The 22,080-nt window shown below is 40.8% G+C and overlaps 1 protein-coding gene across 5 annotated transcripts in view; it reads left to right on the top strand.

Annotated features, from left to right (window-relative positions):
• Positions 1–922: 922 nt before the first annotated feature.
• The window catches only part of LOC109920439 (cation channel sperm-associated protein 4), a 71,174-nt gene continuing 50,016 nt past the window's right edge, over positions 923–22,080 (top strand). For 2 of the 5 annotated variants that reach the window (XM_048613012.1, XM_048613010.1), the window contains exons 1-3: positions 989–1,155; positions 15,125–15,184; positions 19,072–19,215. In XM_048613012.1, the coding sequence (XP_048468969.1) occupies positions 1,081–1,155; positions 15,125–15,184; positions 19,072–19,215 (279 nt within the window). In that variant the 5' untranslated portion in view covers positions 989–1,080. Of the gene's footprint in view, positions 946–988; positions 1,156–15,124; positions 15,185–19,071; positions 19,216–22,080 lie in introns of those variants that run through there. The other 3 variants (XM_048613011.1, XM_048613013.1, XM_048613015.1) reach the window with 3 other exon arrangements.

Genomic DNA, 22,080 nt, shown 5'->3' with positions numbered 1-22,080 from the left:
TCCAGCTCGTCCCTGCCTCCCTAACCTGTTCTTCCTCCCACCTATCCGCTCCTCCCACCTCAAGCCGCACCTCCATCTCCTACCGACCAACCTCATCCCGCCCCCTTGACCTGTCCGTCCTCCCTGGACTGACCTATCCCCTTCCTAACTCCCTACCTACACTCACCTTTACTGGCTCCATCCCCGCCTCTTCGACCTGTTTGCTTCCTCTCCACCTATCCTCTCCTCTATCCGCCTCCCCCTCTCTCCCTATTTATTTCAGAACCCCCCTTTTCTGATGAAGGGTCTAGGCCCGAAACGTCAGCCTCTCTGCTCCTATGATGCTGCCTGGCCTGCTGTGTTCATCCAGCCCTGCACCTTGTTGCCCGTTTAGTTGTCAACCTTACTTGCTGGCATATGAGTTTAAAATAATAGTAAATGCAGTTATCTTCTATAATTATGTTTGTATAGGTCATAGATTTGTGCAGTCGGCACAAAAGGAACCTGTTCAGTCCATCGTTGTGGCATTAACTCTTTCAAGGAACCTCTCAAGTTATTCCCAAGGTTTCCTATTCTTTCATGGATAATCCTTCCACTTTCCCCCATCCATAACTAAGATTTTGCTTTCAGCGTGTGGACAGGTTAGAGCTCTTTTAAACACTAGACCAGTTCGGATAGTCAGGGGATTGATTGATTGATTGATTGACTCGTTCCTCAGTCTGGTGGTTGAACAGTTGCTTCAAGAAAGTGCTGGATCAAGGCAGAAGCAGTCCATCGGACTCGTTAGTTAGGAACGATGGAGGAAGGACTAACTTTTATTAATGAGTAAAGTGTTACTGCTCAAATCGATAAGCCTGACCAAGCCCACCAACCGTCGTAAACCGTTTTTTTTGGTGATTTTAAATTTCCCGCCCTTGGCCTCAAACAGCGCACGCGCAATGGGATATGCTGCATTGCGCAGCCTCGGTGAGTTTGGGGCGCGCGGATTGTCGTCACAGGGGAGGGCTGTGTGACGACACAGCAGGTGTGGAGTGTTCGTCGGTGGTAGGGCGGGTTGAATGGTTCACTGCGAAGGACAGGGCCGGGGCTGGCCTCGAAGGCATGAAAAGCCGCACGCGCACCACCAACATCATGGACCTATCCGGTCTGCAAGACCTTAGGAAACACTCTGTCATCGTGAGTGCAACCCCCTCATTTCCTTTCATTCTTCAAATTGCAGACCGCGAGCCCATGCTTCAGCCAGGCCTTCTCTGGTGCTGGTGGTGGTGGTGGTCGTTTTGAAGGTGTGAAGCAGGTCCCTCCCTGCATGTAGTGTGTTAGGAATTAATCCAGCCCCAGCATCATACCCCATGGTTCAATTTCAGTCTTTGGATATACTGGAGACAAAAGACAATCAGCCAGAATCAAAACTGCAATGGACATATTTGCTGTTGATTTGGATGTTCAGAAAGAAAGCGCATGATTGAGTGTCCAAAACTTTTGCTGATCCGTGCTTGATGTCTCTTTTCAATATGTCTTTGAGACTAATGCTTTGGGCATTGCCTGCATAGTCATTCAATTGCTGAGTGTGATCCCTTCTCGCCCAACAAAATTCAAGAGGGAACATAAACTACTCTGCAGATGTTTTAATTACCCTCCGATTGGATGATTAGGTTTAGTGTATCTGTTATTTTCAGTGTAAACATACATACAGAGTTTTATATTTAAGTTTTGCAATCCAATATTATGTTGCAGGCTGATGCAAATAAATTGTTGTTTTATGAACCATAGCATTGGAAAAAAGCATCCTACAACAGTAGACTTGCTTAAATGTCAGGAATTACTTGAAACTGTATTATAAAAAGATAAAGATGTTGCACTGTTTTAAATAAATACATTGTTTTATTTCCGGCTACTCTACTATGTTCTTAAGTTGGCAAACATTGTACACGGTCAGAATAAAGCCAGAGTAATTATGAGATTATGATTTAAAATCAGAGTTTAGCTTTTTTGAATGAACAGAAATCTCTTTGTAAACCTTAACATGATCTTATTCATATAGTTCAGATCATAGCTTGAGAATTATAGATTTTCTATTTTTGCACTAATAATCCATCATTTCAGGAAACTTTTTTTCCTGATTTTTAACAAATGACATTTAGATTACTGGTCTAATAAATCTAAAGATTCTGTGACATTTTATTAAATTACTTTTTGTATCTGAACATACTGTTGCCTTGTATTCTATCATTTTCACGGAAGCTGCTGGTTCATATAACTGAATAAACAGCTTGTCTCTATGAATGTAGTTGAATTAGGACTATCAAAGTTATGTAAGTTATTCTGCAGTTGTTGAACCCCTATTTTGAATGGAAAATGGAATCTCTTACATCTAAGATAACACGGTGTAGAACTGGATGAACACAGCAGGCCAAGCAGCATCAGGGGAGCAGGAAAGCTGACGTTTTGGGTCGAGACCCTTCTTCAGAAAGGTCCTCTGATGCTGCTTGGCCTGCTGTGTTCATCCAGCTCTACACGGTGTTATCTCAGATTCTCCTGCATTGGCAGTTCCTACTGTCTCTTACATCTAATATGGTCTGTAGGAGTGACCAAGATCTAATGGAAAGAAGGAACGGGTGATTAATTGAGTGTGAATTGGTTGTACAAATGTGGGCAGAGACCCGTCAGTAGGATGTGCTTTATGGTGTGTGGCCAACTGAAATAAAGCTAATAGTGTGTACTTGGACTCTTTTAAAAATATTTTCTGTTTGACAAAGGTGCTATGTAAAAGCAGTTGTTGAGTTGAAAAATGTCAAAGAACAAATGTTTCAGTTTGCTATCAGTTTTGGTATGTGAGGTGTTCTGGTTTGTGCCCATGCTGACTTGTGTATTATTTTGGTCTGTGAGAAGTTCAGTGTCTTTCCTAGTATATTACACATTTATTGGTTGTGTGCTCCTTTTGTGTTCGGGTGCTACATTGTTGGCTTTGTAGCATATGCAAATATGCTAGATCCTAATTAATTTATCAAGGATTTCTTCTTACGCAAAGTGTGTCTTCTGCTGCCATTGCTGTGGATTTATTACTTCAAATGCCATGATTATGGTCATTAGGACAGAGCTGGTACCAAATTGATGATGCTACCAGGTACTGATGGATTGCTCTTTTGCCGCTATATTCGTTTCCCATGGGAGGATATATATGTACTTCAGTGATTCCATACCACTGTAAACTGTGGACATTTGTGCATTCTGAGAATTTCATATGATTGATCTGTACATTCAGCAAGAGAGCTTACTGCTTTTGATAACCTATCCATTCTCTGGGTATTACTTGTAATGGTGTATGATCTGGATTGATTGTATGGAGGCAGCTGTGGTGCTCAACACATAATAACAAAAAAGATTAATCAGCTGTCCTGAAGTCTGTTACTCTTACATTAACATCGCTGATTCCTCAAAATATTTTAATATTAGTAATCTTTAACCTTTTGTTAACCAGAAAAGTTTAAATCAGTTCAGGGACAATTGAGTCACTATAGATCCAGCAGCATTGCTCTATTTTGTTCACTTCAGTAAACCTAATGAAAGAGATGACAGTGTAGACTGATTCACATAATTTAGATAACATTAGTAAACCAGTGCAGGAAAATGTTACTTCTGCAAAGGGAAATATTTTTGTTAACTGGTACAAATTGCAACTGAATTAAAGACTGCTTACACTATAGTTAAAACATGTGTATAAAGATCTTTTTTGGAACTATAAAACAAATTGGAAGTTGGACTATTGTTGTACATTGTTAAGCTGTATAATACAATGGTGTTCCTTGGAAAAAGTAAGAGAGAGAATTTGAGACTTAGTAGCACAAATAATCTTTCAATTTAAAAAAAATTCTGCCTGGCAATAGCGCTCTGGTTGAGTCAAAAAGTATTTAAAAGCTGGAAATGCCAAGAACAGCAAGATGGCAAAAAACATCTTGTACATGCAAATAGAAAGCATCATTCTCTAACACTCTTACACTTTGTTTCTTTCTCACAACCAACCCGCCCCCCTCGCCCCAACCTCTCTCTGTTTCTTTTTCCCCCTCCCCTGTATTTTTGCATTGGAGAGAAAGCCTGAACTAAATATTTCATAATCATAGAAGAAAATACTGAAGTTCACCAAATCAAACATTGAATCAAAGAATGACCATAACGCTACAGATATCAGCATATTACTATTACAAAAATCAAAAAGACTATGAGGAAAATGACTTTTCATCTTTGTAGTTTTATTTTCCTTGTCTTTATTCTTTTTCCATCCGTAGTGTATGTGTTAAATTATTTGATTTTGTCTTTATTTATGATGTGGAGATTCTCTCCACAGATGCTGCTAGACCTGCTGAGATTTTCCAGCAATTTCTGTTTTTCTTTCTTTTCACTAGTTTTGTTAAAGTCAAATGTGTTACAATAAATAGTATTTTTTTTGTTACTGAAGTAAACTGGTGTGAATTGCTTTTGTCCTGAATAGGGAAATGATCACTCTGGTGGTTTCTCTGAGTTGTTATGTATTTTATGATCATTTATGCAACAGTGGATCACTTATTGGCTCTCTCTTCCTAGTTAAGAGAAAACATGGAATAGGAATTACTCAACAGTTTTGAATGTTGATAAGCTCTTTCACTCCTGCTTTACTATCTTAAGGGAAACTAGATTTACTTAAAGACGTAACTGAAAGAACTGCGGATGCTGTGAATCTGGAAAAGCTCAGCAGCATCTGTGAAGGAAAAAATAGAGTTAACGTTTTGAATCCGGTGACCCTTCCTCAGAACTGATGGTAGCTGGGGAAAATGTTTGTTTATATGCAGAAAATAGGGAGGGGAATTGGATAGGGAGTAAACAATAGGATAAAGGATAGAGCCCAAAGAGAGAGAGAGAGAAGAGCAGTTGAACAGACAAAGGAGTTGATAACAATCTGGCTAGGAGCATGAATAGTTGTTAATGGGGACTGTCAGTGACTAACAATAACCTGCCATTATACACTACCGAGATGATAACAAGGCCTAGTGTGTGGGTTAGGGGTCTAGGACATGGGAGAGTTGAGGCCTTAAACTTATTGAACTCTATCGAGTCCGGAGGACTGCAGGGTCTGCAAGCGGAAAATGAGGTATTGTTCTTCCAGCTTGCATTGAGCCTCCCTGGAACACTGCAGTAAGCCTGAGACAGAGATGTTGGCCAGGGAACGGGGTGGTGTGTTAAAGCGGCAGGCAACTGAAAGCTCAGGCTGTTTTTTGCAAGCAGAACTTGGATGTTCTGTGAAGCAGTCACCTGGTCTACGCTTTATTTCCCCACTGCAGAGGAGACCACATTGTGAGCAGCGAATGCAATAGACTAGATTCTGGGAAGTGGAGGTGAAGCATTGCTTCACCTGGAAGGTATGTTTGGGCCCTTGGATACTGGGGAGGGAGGAGGTAAATGGACAGATGTTGCACCTTCACTGGTTGCAGGGGAAGGTGCCATGGGGTCTGTGTTGGGAACGAAGGAAGAGTGGACCAGGGTGTCCCAGAGGGAACAGTCCCTGTGGAAGGCTGACAAGGGAGTGGAGGGGAGTGTGTGTCTGGTAGTGGCATCTTGCTGGAGGTGGCGGAAATGGCATCTGATGATCTTCTGGATGTGGATGCTGGTGGGATCGTAGGTAAGAACAAGGGGATCCCTATTGCTGTTGCTGGAAGGAAGTGTGGGAGATGGGTCAGACCCGGGTGAGGGCCCTGTTGACAATGGTTTTGGGCAATCCTCGATCGAGAAAGAAGGTGGACATTTTGTAGGCTCCCTTGTTGAAGTTGGCCTCATCTGAACACATGCGATGGAGATGGAGGAACTGAGAGAATGGGAAGGAGTCTTTACAGGAAGCAGGGTGTGAGGATGTATTGTCCAGGTAGCTGTGGGAGTCAGTGGGTTTATAGTGCATAGTAGTGGCCAGTCTATCCCCAGAAATGGAAACAGAGATGTCGAGGAAGGGAGGGAGGAGTCAGAGATTGCCCTCACTTTCACCTGGGCTGGGTGGACATTGGAAGCGAAATTAATGAACATTTCCAATTCCGGATGAGAGAGGGAAGCAGTATCATTGATATCATTGATATATCGGAGAAAGAGTTGAGGGTGGGGCCTGGAATAGGATTGGAACAAGGAATGTTCTATGTACCCCACGAAGAGGCAGGCATAACTGAGGCCCATGTGGGTACCCATGGCCACCCCTCTGACCTGAAGAAAATGAGAGGATTTAAAAGAGAAGTTATTCAGGGTGAGGACGAACTCGTCCAAGTTGGTGAGGGTGGTGGTGTTTGGGGACAGTTCACGTCTTTGCTCCAGGAAGAAGTGGAGAGCCCTAAGACCCTCCTGGTGGGACATGGATGTATAAAGGGATTGCACATCCATGGTAAAGGGGAGGTGGCTGGACCCTGCAAATTGGAAACTTTGAAACCGGTGTAAAGTGTGAGAGGAATCACGGATGTATGTGGGCAGGAAGTGGATTAGGTAAGAGAAGACTGAGTCAAGGTAGGAAGAGATTAGTTCTGTGGGGCAGGAGGAGGCTGAAACAATGAGTCTGCCTGGACAGTCCTGTTTGTGGATTTTGGGGAGGAGGTAGAAGCAAGCTGTGGGGCTGGGGGACTATCAGCTTGGAGGCAGTTGGGGGAGATCACCAGATGAAATGAGATCAGTTGCTGTAGTTGATACAATGGTCTGATGTGTCATGGTGGGGTCATAGACCAGGGGAAGATAGGAGGACGTATCTGAGAGCTGGTGCTGAGCCTCTGCAATGTAGAGGTCAGTTAGCCAGACTACAACAGCACCTTCCTTATTGGCAGGCTTAATAATAAAGTCAGGGTTAGATCTAAGCGCACGGAATGCAGTCAGTTGGGAGGGAGATGGGGGGGGGTGGGGGTGGGGGTGGGGGTGGGGGCGGAGAAATTGAGGTGACCAATATCACGTCGACAGTTCTCCATGAACAGATCGAGTGCAGATAAAAGGCCAGAGGGAGGGGTCCAGGTGGAGGGAGAGTGTTGGAATTAGGCGAAGGAGTCTTTGGGATGGGTTAGAGGACTCTTGCCCAAAGAAATGGGCACAGAGGCAAAGACAGCGGAAGAAGAGTTCGACGTCATGTCGTGCCCAAAATTTGTTAAGGTGGGGACACAGAGGAATAAAGCTGAGGCCTTTGCTGAGTACAGAACATTCAGCATTGGAGAGGGGAAGGTTGGGAGGGATGGTGAATACCCGACAGGAGGTCGCTTGTCGGAGGGGATGGAGTTAGAGGGAAGGGGAGGAGAGGAAGGTTCCAGAGGGCCATGGGTATCTCTGAATTGTTGCATCTTGTGGGCCTTGATGCCTGAAACGAAAAGAAAAAGTTTCTTGTTAGCACAATGAATGCGCCGGTGGATGAAGTGGAACTGCAGAGTGGTACAGCCCTGAGCCAGCGTGTTGCAATGCTGTTAGAGAGAAAGGTTGAGTGTGCGTGTAAAGCCGCATGGCATTGAGTTTGGATCTTAAGCTGCGGCAAGAGCAGCTGTCCTCGAGAATTGCCTAGTTTGGAAAGACAATGGGATTAAACTCTGGAATTTTAAAAATTCATTTACAGGATGACAGTGTTGCTGGCCAGGCCAGCATTTATTGCCCAGAGTAGGTAACTGTCAACCACATTGTTGTTGGTCTAGAGTCATATGTAGTGCAGACCAGGGGATGGTTGTTTCCATCCCTAACAGACATTGGTGAATCAGATGGATTTTTCCAACGTCACAGAGATATGTGATCCTGGGAGGATTCAAAAATGAGGGATGAAACTTCAGTTGGAACCCACGCAGGGTGAGTTTGAGACAGAGGCAGTCACTGAGGAATGTGATATGGCTGTGGAAACAAGTTTTAGCAAATACTTGGTCAAACACCAGGAGTGACAGTGAAATTAATGTCGGTGGAAAAGAAGAAAGATTGGAATGGAAATCCTGTCTGAGAGAGGAGCTGAACATCTTCAAAGTGGGCATGCCCAGAGGAAATGTGGCAGTGAGTTAAATACTAAATAAAAACTGAAAGAACTGCGGATGCTGTAAATCAGGAACAAAAACAGAAGTTGCTGGAAAAGCTCAGCAGGTCTGACAGCATCTGTGAAGAAACAAATCAGAGTTAACATTTCAGGTCCGGTGACCCTTCCTCAGAACTGATAGTAGCTGGGAAAACATTGGTTTATATGCAGAAAATAGGGAGGGGATGGGGTAGACAGTAAATGACGGGGTAAAGGATAGAACGCGAAGAGAGAGAGAGAAAGACGAGCAGTTGGACAGACAAAGAAGTTGATAACAATCTGGGTAGGAGGGTGAACATCTATGGTCTCCCTCTACATTGGGTAAACAATGCATAGACTGGGTGACCGCTTCGCAGAACATCTAGGTTCTGCTCACAAAAAAGACCTAAGCTTCCAGTTGCCTGCCACTTTAATACAACACCGTGTTCCCTGGCCAACATCTCTGTCTCCGGCTTGCTGCAATGTTCCAGTGAAGCTCAACACAAGCTGGACGAATAACACCTCCTTTTCCGCTTGGGGACCCTGCAGCCTTCCAGACTCTATATCAAGTTCAATAATTTTAGGGCCTCAACTCTCCCATATCCTAGCCCCCTACCCCACACACCTGGTCTTGTTATCACAGAGCCTGCCATTACACAATACCTATTGTTAGCCACTAACAGTCCTCATTAACAGCTATTCACCCTCCAACCAGATCGTTATCATCTCCTTTGTCTGTCCAACTGCTCTTCTCCTCTTCCATTTCTGAAGAAGGGTCTAGGCCCAAAACGTCAGCTTTCCTGCTCCTCTGATGCTGCTTGGCCTGCTGTGTTCATCCAGCTCTACACCTTGTTATCTCTGCTCTTCTCTTTGTTTGGGCTCTATCCTTTATCCCATTTACTCCCTATCCCATCCCCCTCCCTATTTTCTGCATATAAACCAACATTTTCCCAGCTACCATCAGTTCTGAGGAAGTGTCATCAGACCCGAAATGTTAACTCTGATTTTTTTTTTCCTCACAGATGCTGCCAGACCTGGTTACCTAAGACGTATCATTCTCTTTATTGTTAAAATTTGATAATCCATATTTAAAAGATTGTAACTTACATGATCTAATTGTTACATCTGGTGCCTTACATGGACTAACTTGGGTTTATAAAAGAAGAAATGTGAACTTAAAATGGCTGCCATGGCCTCCAGCTTCAGATAATCCATGTAGAATAAAACCATTAGGACTGGAGTCAGAGATAACAGTGGAGCTGGAGGAACAGAGCAGGCCAGGCAGCATTAGAGGAGCAGGAAAACTGACGTTTTGTGTCAGGACCCTTCTTCAGAAATGGGAACGGGGAAGGGAACTGAGAAATAAATAGAGAGAAGAGGGGTGAGGCTGGGGCAGGTAGGTGGGATGGTGATAGGTGAGTGCAGGTAGGGAGTGGTGGGGATTGGTCAATGAGGTGGGATGGGCGTATAGGTGGGAGAGAAGATCTTTTATTTATTCATATGACATTGAAATCAAGCAACTGAGCCACCATCAAAAAATTAGCATCTCCTGTTTAATTCACAAACGTAGTATATTGGGAGATGAAAGGCTTGTTGCCCATTAGCTAGTTTGGAAAGACAATGGAGCTAGACTCTGGAATTTTTAAAAATTCATTCACAGGATTTATTGCCCAGAGAGTAGGTAACAGTCAACCACATTGCTGTGGGTCTAAAGTCAAATGTAGTCCAGACCAGGTAAGGATGGTTGTTTCTTTCCCTGATGGACATTAGTGAATCAGATGGATTTTTCCAACAATCGACAATGGTTTCATGGTTATCATTAGACTCTCATTCCAGATTTTCATTGAATTCAAATTCCATCTGCTGTGCCAGGATTTGAACCCAGGCCCCGGGATATTGCCTGGATCTCCAGACGAACAGTCCAGTGATAATACCACTAGGTCATCCCCTCCCCTAATATACATGGGACCATATTTCAACAACTTTTTTGACCAATTAATTTGTGACAAGAGCTGGAGTTCTTTTTCTCCTTCTCTTGTTTCTTTTGCCATCTCAGGGAAAAAAGCAAATTGGGGAAACAATCATTCACTGAGAGCTCAAAGACCCACACATTCCATTACTGCTGAGGAAGCAAGTCATCTATTAAACAGCTATGATCTCAGACTGAGAATCTAGCACATCTAAAGGTTAAACAGTTATAATTTATTTCCCCTATCCATACAGGACACTTTTCTCTTTTAACACACATGGGCCATAAGTTTGTCACTTTTTAAAAATAGCATCAGTAAATACCAAAATTCCTATTTTTTTTTCACTTGAGAGCCTTAGTAATTGGCTTACGAATGTTCAGGGAACAATTTGTCTCGTAGTAAAATATACCCATCAAGTCGGGAAAATACAGCCTTTCTGGGCTGTAAAGTCTGGAGAATGCCAGCAGAAAATGGCAAAAGGGACCGGAGAAGTTTAGAAGCTCCACAGGAGGTAGTAAAGTTCAAGCTAACTCTTGAGTCCAGATGGTAACTTGAATTAGATAGGGTAGAGGACAGGCCAACTCCATCAGAAAGAATTTGGGCTGCAGTTAGGCCATCTTTTATAAAAGAAGACAAGGGCTAGGGAAGGTGACAAAAAATGGCAGGCCACAGCTACAGATCTGGTCAACATACAACTTGCAGATAAAATTACAGGAGGACTAGAGGAGTTCCCAGGCCTGCAAAGAGAAAATGAAGGTGAAGCTTCACTTTGTGGAAGGGCCACGGAAGAATATGGCAGAAACTGAACATCCATGTGATGGCAGTAGTGTTCCAGTGAAAGTGGAACAGGTTAGATCAAAGCAAATAGATATGAAGGGAACATACTGCACAGCAGGAACCACTGGTGGAGGCTGCCAGTCAGTGAACTAAATACAGAGTTACCTACTGGGGGATCCAAGGAGCAGGGCCAATCCTCAAACCTTAATGGGTTGAATAAGGTTGGTATAACACTAAATGAGAGAAAGGTATAATCTGTTAAATCCAGATAGCCTACTGGAAACAAACCACAGATTACAACTCACGAACCTTCTAGAAATTAAATTGCATCCCAGTTGTAGAATTGAGCTGTGAAAGGTTAAAATTTGAGATGTTAGCACAACCCAGGGTACCTGTGCAACTATTCATCCTAAATTGGATTTTGAATTAAGTTTAGGAAGGAGAGAGTGAACACGGTATGTGTGTATTGTCATCTCAATCTTTGTACTGTTATTTTATATTCCTAACAGAATGTTCATCCAAAATAAGAGATATTATTCACTCTTTGTGGTAGGGAACTGTTATAATAACAGTAAATATGGACTATTGAACTTAACTTCCAATACCGTATTGTTATATCTGAAACCATTCATGGACTAAAATGGATTTTAACAAGAAAATATAGACCCAAAATGGCTATCATGGTCACCTGACGACAGATCACGGTAACCTTTGGCAGATCCATATGAATGAAGGAAGTCTTCAGCCCTGGAATTACCATTTGTCTAAAGACATTGAAACCAGACATCTGAGCCAGTGTCAAGAAATTTGTTTTGCCAGCTTGATTTATACGTGCATTATAATTTCACACATTGGAAGCTGAAAGTTTCGCCTGCCATTTAGCCAGCTTGAGAAAACAGAGGAATTAGGCTGCAGAATACACACTGAACAACTTTTGAGCAGCAGAGCGGAGAGAAGAAAATTGGATTTCTGACAACAGGAGGTTGAGCTCTTTCTGTCCCCGGCTGTTTCTCTCATCATCTCAGAAAAGTGTCTTTTTTTTTAATGAGAAAAGACAAATTGGAGAAACAACTATGCAGCCATAACTTGAACATTTTTCAGATCTTGCTGCAGATACATTTCAGGGTCTCTATCTCCAGGCAGCAACTGAATTTATATCCACTGTTATTTTGGCTGCATCAGTTCTCTTTTTTTTTTCGAAAAACAAACACATTGGAATTAAACTTTGATCTGTCTTTAAATTATAACCAGGCTCATCTAAAGTCATGATACTGGTTGTAACAATGTGGAGTCGTATTTCAACAGCATTATTATCATGAAATACAGAATTGTTTGAAAGAAGCCCATACAGGTTCCATCAATAAACAAGAAAGCAAAAACTTACTTATTTATAACAAACTTATCATTTGACAAGATTGTTAATTACAAATAAGCAAATTTAAACTATATCCGTCTTTAAATCCAGACACACGCGTTCATTCACAATAGGTTAGATGTGTTTGTACAAATATCGTGGGTGGAAAATAGAGGTAGAAAGGAACAAATTCTGTGGCTGAAGAGTCCCTCCACAAAGGGATGGAGTGAAGCGATCCTCAATTCAATAGCAGGTCAGTTGGAACTTGGTTTTGTTTTGAGTCCAAAATTCTTCTTTTCAGAGTTTTTTTAGTGCTAGTTTTCTTCCACTCGGAGGGTGGTGTGGGAGTTGGGGCTGGAGAGAGGGCAGAAGAGAGGGAGATCTGTCTTGCTTGCCGGCTTTTGAATGTGTATGATAAGCTGTAATGTAAAGCAAATCCAGAAGCCATTGCTGAACAGTTGTTTCTAATCCAGAGACTTTGTTCCATTTTGTGTGTCAAATGTATTGAACAGAGCTTCTCCAAAGGTTACGTGCCCTTTGTAATCAATAAATGGACATTTCACATTTTAACTTATCTTCCAAGTTGTAACAAAAACTAATAGTCCAAACTTCCACTTTCCAGATTTGGCCCTGTTCTTTGGATTCCCCCAGTAGGTAACTCCTGCATTTATCTCACTGATATGATGTCTGGAGGCCTCCACCAGTGGTTTCTGCTGTGCACCGTGTTCCCTTCCATATCTATTTGTTTTGACGTAACCTGTTCCACTGTCACTGGAACGCTACTGCCGTCACACGCATGTTCAGCTTCTGCCATATTCTCCTGTGGCCCTTCCACAAAGTGAAACTCCACTTTCGTTTTCTTTTTGTGGGTCTGGGAACTTCTCTGGTCCTCCTGTAATTTTAACATTAAGTATATTCCAGTTTATTGTTAGAACTCTCGCTGCTTCCCTCTTATCATTTTTGATTTGGAGCTATGAGCTGTAAGTTGAAGGTGACTTGTGGATTGTGAGCAACAGCTTCCTCTTTTGTTTTTTTTATAATAGAACAAACTGATATTTATTTACAGGACTTGGCCTGGAATTAATTGCAGATTGACTCTTGTTCAGATAATACTCAAATTGTTTGCTTGAACGTTGGCAACATGACTATTTCACAGCCCTTTCTTTGCACATACTGACTGACTTCAGCACTGTCTTACAGGCAGCCAGCCTCTGTGTGGGTCATGTTCTCTTACCTTACAGGGTTTTCAGTGCACTGTTACAGACTGTCAGTCTTTGTGGCTTGCATTACTTTTAGCTTAGAGGAAGAGGCAGACAGTTTGCTCCTGAAAAGTGACAATGAACAGTCAAGAGAAAGAAAGGGGCATGTTACTATATGGTGTAATGATATGTGAACGTCACGCTTGCTGCATGTGCTAGCTGCCTTTGTGGCAAATGCACTGCAAGTGTTTCAGGTAAATTGCCATGTGTGAAAATCAAAGGGAAGCAGTCCTTTGAAGTGTGAGGGTGGACTACGGTCAATCAAAGCATGCAGTCAGGACCCTCATCCTATTCCAGTCCATCAGGTTGGCCATGATATTTGCATGATTAATGAAAGGAAAAGTGGAAGATTATGAGAAAAATTGCTCTGAGGCGTAATGGACCAGGCACTATGAATCTCTCTCAACAACGTACTTTAACTGACGAAGGAGAAAATTCTGTCTTGAGGATCACGTATACAATCATACTACTGTTCTAGTCATCAGGGTAGGATATCTGGGAACAAGGTGTTATGATTGCAGCTAATGTTATTGTTGGACAAGCCAGATCCCAGATCAGAAGCTGGCTTGATAGAACATGTTTTTGTTTGGTTTGGTTTTAACAATGTGGTCTCTCAGTTGAACAAAAGCACACAATGCTATTGATCTTGCTTTATGATAAATTTCTGTTTAACTGTTAAAAGAAATAAGACAATAAGATATACAAGTAGGATTAAGCCATTTGGCCTATCGCATCTGCTCCACCATTCAATCATGGCTGGCACGTTTCTCAACCCAATTCTCCCACCTTCTCCAATGATCCCTTTGATCTCTTTACCAATTAAGAACCTATGTATCTCAGTCTTAAATACACTCAATGATGTGGCCTCCTCAGCCTTCTTTGGTAATGCATTCCACAGATGCAGCACCCTCTGACTGGTGAAATGAAGTTAAGATAGAAAAATCTAAACCATCAATTCATAAACCATACCACAGTGCTGTACACTAATGACCCCTCCCTGCCCTGATTGTTCAAAGTTTTTTAAACACACAGTGCAAGTATAGCCTTGTTAATCCCAAAACACTTTGTAAATTGAAAAGAAACAAAACAGCTTTTATATAGTACCCAAAATACATCACTGTATAGTACCTAAAACACCCCACATACACACAATACACCAGAGTCCCTATTATCTAACACCTTGGTGGTCTAAGTCACTTGTAACTTGAACTTTTTAATTTGTAACTGCAGGTAGTTCCAGGAAGAAGCCATCATGCACCTTTTTTTTTTCTACACCTCTCCTACATCTGAGCTTCAATATACTAAGCTTTAAGTAACCACTTCAGGGTTTTATCCCAACAGTCCTGGTCTGGGACTAACACTACTCTTCACACTAAGGAGCTAACTCCATTCTACCATTCCCTTCTCAGAAACACTAATCCATATAACCATCCGCACGAACGGTTCCCAGGAACTGAGAAAACTTACTCCCATCGATTGCTAGTTGCCAGAGAATTCCAGTTAATGAGGTTCCAGATAATTGGGACTTTACTGTAGTCGTTAACTCCAGACACACCCACACAACCCACCTGTTACTAATTTGAAAACCAGAAACTCAAACTTTAAGAAATGAAAATTCCACAGTTACGTCACAAGTCCAAAATCATTCTAGTCAATAGGATGTGATTCAGAGGGAAAGGTTGAATTCTATTTAAATTTGCTACTTATAAAATTACGTGTCAGTTTTTAAGTACAGTGGTATGTCACTTCTAGGCAAAATAATCATTTCTTTCTGTTGTAGGAACCTAGAATTGTCATCAAAGATTTGAAAGTAAACTTCAACGATATTATAGAAGGAAAGGTATGTCACAAATCTATTGTCTGCTAACATTAGTTTGACAATCTGATGTGTTACAGTTTTGACAAGATACATTAGTTTGGTGTGTTCTGAAAAATGTAAACTGCATTTTGAGCATAGGCACCGTATAATTCCAAGGCATGAACATTTTCTGAAAACAATATTTTTATAGTACATGGAGAACATTGAGCCTACCGTGTCTGCTGGCTTATTGTTCGAATGATTTAAAGTTAGTTTAAGCTCATAGCTGTTTACTTTCCAAATACTTATCAAATTTCACTTCAAAAGAGCAATAGTCTAGGGGTGAAATTGTGTACCTTCTCCCATGGTGAGTTTAATGACTTGGGGAGGCACTTAATCAGGCAAGAAGGTGGTGGCTGGGGACCCTGCCATTTTCTTACCCAATCAGGTCCTTGGCAGGATGACTTAGTCGCAGTTTTCCTGGCCAACTGCCAATTGAAGCCATAAGTGGTAGTCTGTGACCGGCTAGCATTCTTGTTGTCTGTGACTTCTTGCCCGTGAGGCTGTTGATGCTAAGGATGCCTTTGGCCGTGTCAAGTACTTGAGTATAATACAAAATACAATGGGTTTTCTTTAAAAGAGGTGGTGCAGGTGTCTTGCCAACAGCCAAGACTCCTATTGCCTGCGCAAGATTCTGTCCTAGGTCTCAACCACTTCCTGTATGTAAATAAATCTCTTCTAACCCAATCCTGACTCTGATAGCGATCTTTGTAAATTAATAACCCCTTATTGATCTACCACAAAGAGGAAATCACTTTCCCTTTTCAATCGTTCTTTCCATAATTCAAAAAGAGACTATTAAATCCTCTCCGAGATAGTAGGAACTGCCAATGCTAGAGAATCTGAGATAACAAGGTGTAGAGCTGGATGAACATAGCAGACCAAGCAGCATCAGAGGAGCAGGAAAGCTGACGTTTCCGGTCTAGATCCTTCTTCAGAAAATGAACCTTCTCAGACCTTTTCTGAAGAAGGGTCCAGCTTTCCTGCTCCTCTGATGCTGCTTGGCCTGCTGTGTTCATCCAGCTCTACACCTTGTTATCCTATATTAAATCCTCTGTTTGCTTTTTCTGCTTTGGTTCTCATAACTCCTCCTGACTACTGATTTCCATCCCTTACGTCACCTGGCTAAATTGTATACCGTATGTGTCTTTTTATAATCAGATGCCCAAAATTGTAAACTTTAACATAGTTAACTTATTAATTTGGGCTTAGTTTATATTTTGCATCAATTCATAATCTTTCTTTGCTTTTCTACTCTATGCCCAAATTAAAAGCTCAAATTCTAGGGGCCTTTTTATCCTTTTGTCAGAAAGTGTTACTTTTGAACCACAACAGCAGAAAGTCAGCGTGAAATGTTTCACAGGAGTATAATCGTCAAATATCGGTGTTGAGCTAGAGAAGTAGTTACTTGGACAGTTGTAGTTTAAGTGGTGTTTTGAATGAGGAGGATGAGTTGGAAAAGTTTAGGGAAGGATTTCTCAAACTGCGGCCCAAGCTCATTAAAGACTTGGCTAGCATTGGTGGGAATGAAGAAAGTAAGAGATGCGTAAAAGGCCAAAGCTGGAATAATATAGAAATTTTGAAAGATCATAGATGTGGAGGATGTTTGAGATATAAACTTAAGGAATTCTGTTTATCTACACTATTCAATCTCTTTCTTTGGAGTGTATACTCTTTCTACCTCTCTAATGTTTTTATATTTGATGTTGAATGTCGGCTTTGACCCAATGGTAGCCTCTTAATCAGGAAATTAATGGATTGAAGCCAGTGATCTGAGTTTAAATGTAGGATGTCACATAAGTGCAATAATGAAGATGCTGCAGTTTGGGTGTGTGTCCTTTCGATGTCTTTCAATGTTTCATTGAACCGAAACCCCATCTGGCTGCTGAGATGGATGAAAAAGCTTGAATCGTTTGAAGAAAAGTGAAAAAGTCATCCTCATCAGGATGTGTCTGTTAACCAGTTTCCCTAAATTACATGCTAACTTATTTAATTGCAGTTTGGGGACCTTGAGTTCTGTAAATTGGTTGCTATCTTGCCCTACATTACAACTGCACCCATACTTCTTAATTGACTCTGTGGTAGTTTGATATGTCCTGAATGCATGAAAGGCACTATACCAATATAAGCTCCATCTTATACATTTCATCTTTCTCATATCTCACCTCTGCTTTTTCATATCAAAACTGTTTTTTTTAAATGTCATTGTCTTTTTTTTGTCTCTTACTCAAACCTTTTTCTACAAGTTAGAACTTTGTTAACCGATATTTTATCCATCTCGCGTAATTATTTCTTATAGCCACTCCACTGTGTGATCTGCTAGTTATTCCATCCAATTCACCTGAGCTGACCTGGGTCCCCTTCATCTCATTTCTTGAGAAACACTTCTGTTTTCATTATGCACCTCACTATTTTATGACTGTTGTTTCTCAAGTATAATCCTTTCTTTTGCCCACTTCACGTGGTTTATTGTCCAGGTCCAGGATTTCATCTTGTGGATTTTCATCAATGAAGTAGCCCTCATTCGTTCTAAGAATTGTCACATATATTGACCATAGAGTCTTCTCTTATCCAAGCTGATGTGGAAATTGTGGTCCTTCATTAGTAAAATTCTATTAAAGTTAGAGTTTTCAGCTGCCTAGGATTCCCTCAAGTGATACAAGGGCTTTTTCTGCTGTAGAAGTATGTAAGAACATCCCTGAACAAGTTGATTAGAAGATATCTACAGGCATAAAAACAAACTAAAAAATCTGCCATTTCTGTGGAAGGTTCACTGGACCTGAAACGCCAACACTGGTTTCTCTTCGCAGATGCCGCTAGACCTGCTCAGCTTTTCCCGCAACTTCTGTTTTTCTGATTAACAGCATCCACAGTTCTTTTGGTTTTTATATGCCATTTTACATGCTCTATTGGTGTAAGTGATCAGGCCTCAGAACTTGTTGGATTAGGATCTCTTCAGGCCCACAACCAGTCAAATTTGTGCACATTTAGTAATTGATCCTGGGACTGTCAAATCTGAATTCACTCTATGGCTACCATTGCTGCCTCGAAGCTTGCAATCTTACTTCCTCACCCTGTGATTCCACCAGGCCTCAAAACCCAGTTAGAAATTCCTACTCAAGTAGTCTTTATGGACTGAAAAATGTATCAGAAATTTTAAGAAAGGTTGTTTTGATAGGAATTATCCAATCAGACAATGAACAGTCTGTTCACTTTCTAGTTGACTTGTGGATGATGGATCACAATGACGGTGAGCATGATAGACAGCCAGTTGTGGGAGGGTGATTAGGAGCTGCTGGCCCCAACGTGATATCATATTTTCTTGTTCTGAAATTACATCTAATTACTATTGACAACCCCAACTGTATTATGTAATATTGAAACATATGCATTGTCAAACAGAAGGGCTTAGAAGAAGTAGCTTTTGGAACAGACATGTAGGATCCTAAAGCCCTAAGATACTGAGCTCAAACAGTAAGAGATTTGAATCTCCAACCTACCACAATTGGATCTGATATATTACATACATGTTAGCTTTTATTGTCTTTGTATACTATTAGATATACAGTGTAGTAAATAAATCTATAGTGTAGTAAATCTATAATGCTTAACTTTTTTCTTGTTTAGAATCTGGCTAATTTGAGGACAAGATTAAAATTAATACTGTCCTTATTCTCAGTAACGTATACAGTTCTTGGTTTGTTACAAGATTGCTTGATCTAAGATACATTTCATACAAACTTATCTGTATTTTGATTTAGAGTCACACTGCAAAACGTGTCAGCTTGTAATGCAGGCATCTGAGCATCTCTCCACTGCCTACTGGTACAGAAAATTTTGAAATTCATTTTGGTTTATTTTCTGTTTAGGATGAGTGGAGTGTGCAAGACAAAATTTCTCAAAGGGTTTTACGCAGATTGCTGGACCATATTGCTCTGCGGTCATTTATCATTGCACTGCTTATTGGAAGCTGTATTGCCATCAGTTGTCAGACAGACCCTGCTATCTCAGAGGTATGAACTCAGCCCCTTAGATGCATTGCTCGTTTTTGTATCTGGTATACGTGATTCAATAATTTAGACAACATGAGTTCAAATCTTGTAATAGTGATTTGAATTCAGTTTTTAAAAATGGAACATTTGGTACAGACTGTAAAAATAGCAATATATAGATGACTTCTAATAAAGACAGCAGTATCTGTAATCAATATTCTTTTGAGCCGAGTTCACAACAAGTCTATCATTTCCCTTCGGTGATGCTGATAATGTACAGAAGGATGAAATGCTGGATCCAAGAACCTTGTACTGTAAAAATAGATACAAAAGGTAAGTAAGTTAGATGGGGAAACATTCAGAATTGTTAAGATTGAAACACAAACTTCCAGAACATAGGCTTTTTATGACAGCAGGGGTTAATGTAAGAAATATTATGGATTTCTATAATATAGAGGCAACATGCTGCTAAATGAGCATGCATTAAATGTTATTTACAGCAAGGTTATGGTTGTGGACAAAAGCAATGACAGGAAATAATGAGGTGGTGAGAAAAGGCATGGGCCTGGTTTCTCATCTTTGGCAGTCAATTTGAACAATGGGGTAGCTGTAAAACTTCACACAGCTGTGCATTCAGCAGTAAATAGACTGTAGAGGAAATGGTATAGTTATACAGTGTTTTCACTTAGAAAGAAAGAGATCGGTTCTTTCTTTTGAGACTGAATGGCTTAATCAGGCTTGGGCAAATTGCCTTCACAGGTCTTTATTAAATCAGTGCATGTGGGACTAATATGCACTACTCTATATGGGTGTTTAAGTTAAATGTTTGTCAATGACAAATGAAGTGAATTTTCTTTCGTAATGATAGTGGAACTGTCAACACTTTCTATCATTAGTTCTCTGAAACTGGCAGCAAACTCTGGAGTCCACACATGCCCATTGAAATGTGAAAATCTAGAATTCCTCTCCGTATTAATTGTTGAGGTCTCCCTGGAAAGCAGTCAATTAGTAATCATTGAACTGATGAGAATATCCATTCTTACACATTGTCTTTGCTGTAAACACCTTTTTTTAAAAAATCTTCACTTATTAAAACTTGATGTAATTGGCATTTTAATGGTATTATAAGTTTATAATTACTGCTAAACAGCTATACTGACTCTGAAGGAATAATTTAATATCTTTTGAATAGCAAACTTATCCTATCTGAAAAGTTTCACTTTTTTAAAATTAAAGTTTGTTTATGACATTTAAGTTCTACGTTAATCCCATGTGTACATTTCAATCCTTTATTTTGCTATTTGTAAAATTCACAACATTGTCCTTGATGTTTATGAAGATTACATTGGTTTTAAGGTGAAATATATTTCTTTTTGTACCCAGTTGTACCGCATAAGCTGTTAATCTCTAAATGCTTTTTAAAATTTAACTCATATTTCTAATCAACCTGTTCAGAGATGTTATTACACACCTCTGGAGCAGGTGGGACTTGAACCTGGGTCTCCCAGTCCATTTGTGGAAACAGGTGTTCCAATGGTTCCTATATTTGACTATTATAATAGTGGCTACGTTAAAATCTGCATAGGAGCAAGAGTGGGCTCAAAACAATCCGAGGATCACTGAGGAGCAATTCCAGATGCAAATCAGTTATTTAGAGAGAGAGAGAGTGAGGAGCATATTCCGTATAGGAATACTTCTGGTAACTGATGCTGTGCAGTCTGCTACTTATGTGTTGTTGTGGCAGAAGTTGTTCGAGGAGCTATTTAGTAGCAGTATGCAGTTAAGACTCTGGTAGAGGAGTCAATAGACCTGAAATATTAATTCTGACTTCTCTGCACAGATGCTGCCAGACCTACTGAGATTTTCCAGCAATTTCTGATTTTGTTTCTGATTTCCAGCATCTGCAGTTCTTTCAGGTTCTTTTTAAAACTCGGAGGTAGTTGTGGGAGCCAATAGGTACGTGAAGTTTTAGGTCTAGGGGTTTGTAAAAGTCTTGTGAGCTGTGAGGGGCTCATAGAAGCCTTTCAACACATTAATAGTCCAGTGCAAAAGAGTGGGGCAAAAGAAGTCTACAAACATTAATCTTGCTTAGTTGCACCTAACAAATAGAACTAGGGGAAACACCAGGCCACATCAAACTTAGTGAACCTTGCTGTCTCTGGATAAGCTGAAATTGAGCCCATGAATGGATGATGCAGTGCAGTTTCCAGAATCTAGGCAGCGCAGTCCAAATAGGAGAATGAAGTACCAGCATGTATGCTGTTATTGGGGGAGACTTTACAGCAGCTTTTGATGGAGTTCTGAAACGGGGTCTTAGAAACTGAAGAATTGGGATCCTTAATAAAATCTTAATGAGATCTGATGACCCACACGGTCACTAGCATCTGAGGGGTTGCTGTGAGGGATCTGTCTTGACGAGAAATTTGCTGTGGTCTGTTACCCATGTTAACCTCAGGTTAACAGGACGTTAGCATATAATATGTATATACATTTTAGATTCTATTACCGTTGAAACCATGTATAATAAAATTTACATTTACATACTCAAGACTGAGGAATTTTGTGACTTTAGTCTCTTCGTAAGTACTTGGCGTCAGGCAAAAAGTAATATTATTATCTCTCTCTTTCACCTGCACTTTACATTTATCTGAAATAGGTTTACAAAATCTGCAGACAGCTGCTCAAAATAGCTGGTGTATTTAATGTGTCATAAACAGTTCCACTGAAATGGACTTGAGTGGTAATGCCAAATTTGACAGATATAGGCTTAATTTGTTCAAGGAATGTCATTGTTACTGGTTAGGCCAACATGGTGATGAGCTAACAAGGCGTAGAGCTGGATGAACAAAGCAGGCCAGGCAGCATCAGAGGAGCAGGAAAGCTGAC

The sequence above is a fragment of the Rhincodon typus genome, chromosome 27 (assembly GCF_021869965.1).
Source record: "Rhincodon typus isolate 14 chromosome 27, sRhiTyp1.1, whole genome shotgun sequence".
NCBI lineage: Eukaryota > Metazoa > Chordata > Chondrichthyes > Orectolobiformes > Rhincodontidae > Rhincodon > Rhincodon typus.
This window is presented reverse-complemented; position numbering and strand designations above follow the sequence as displayed.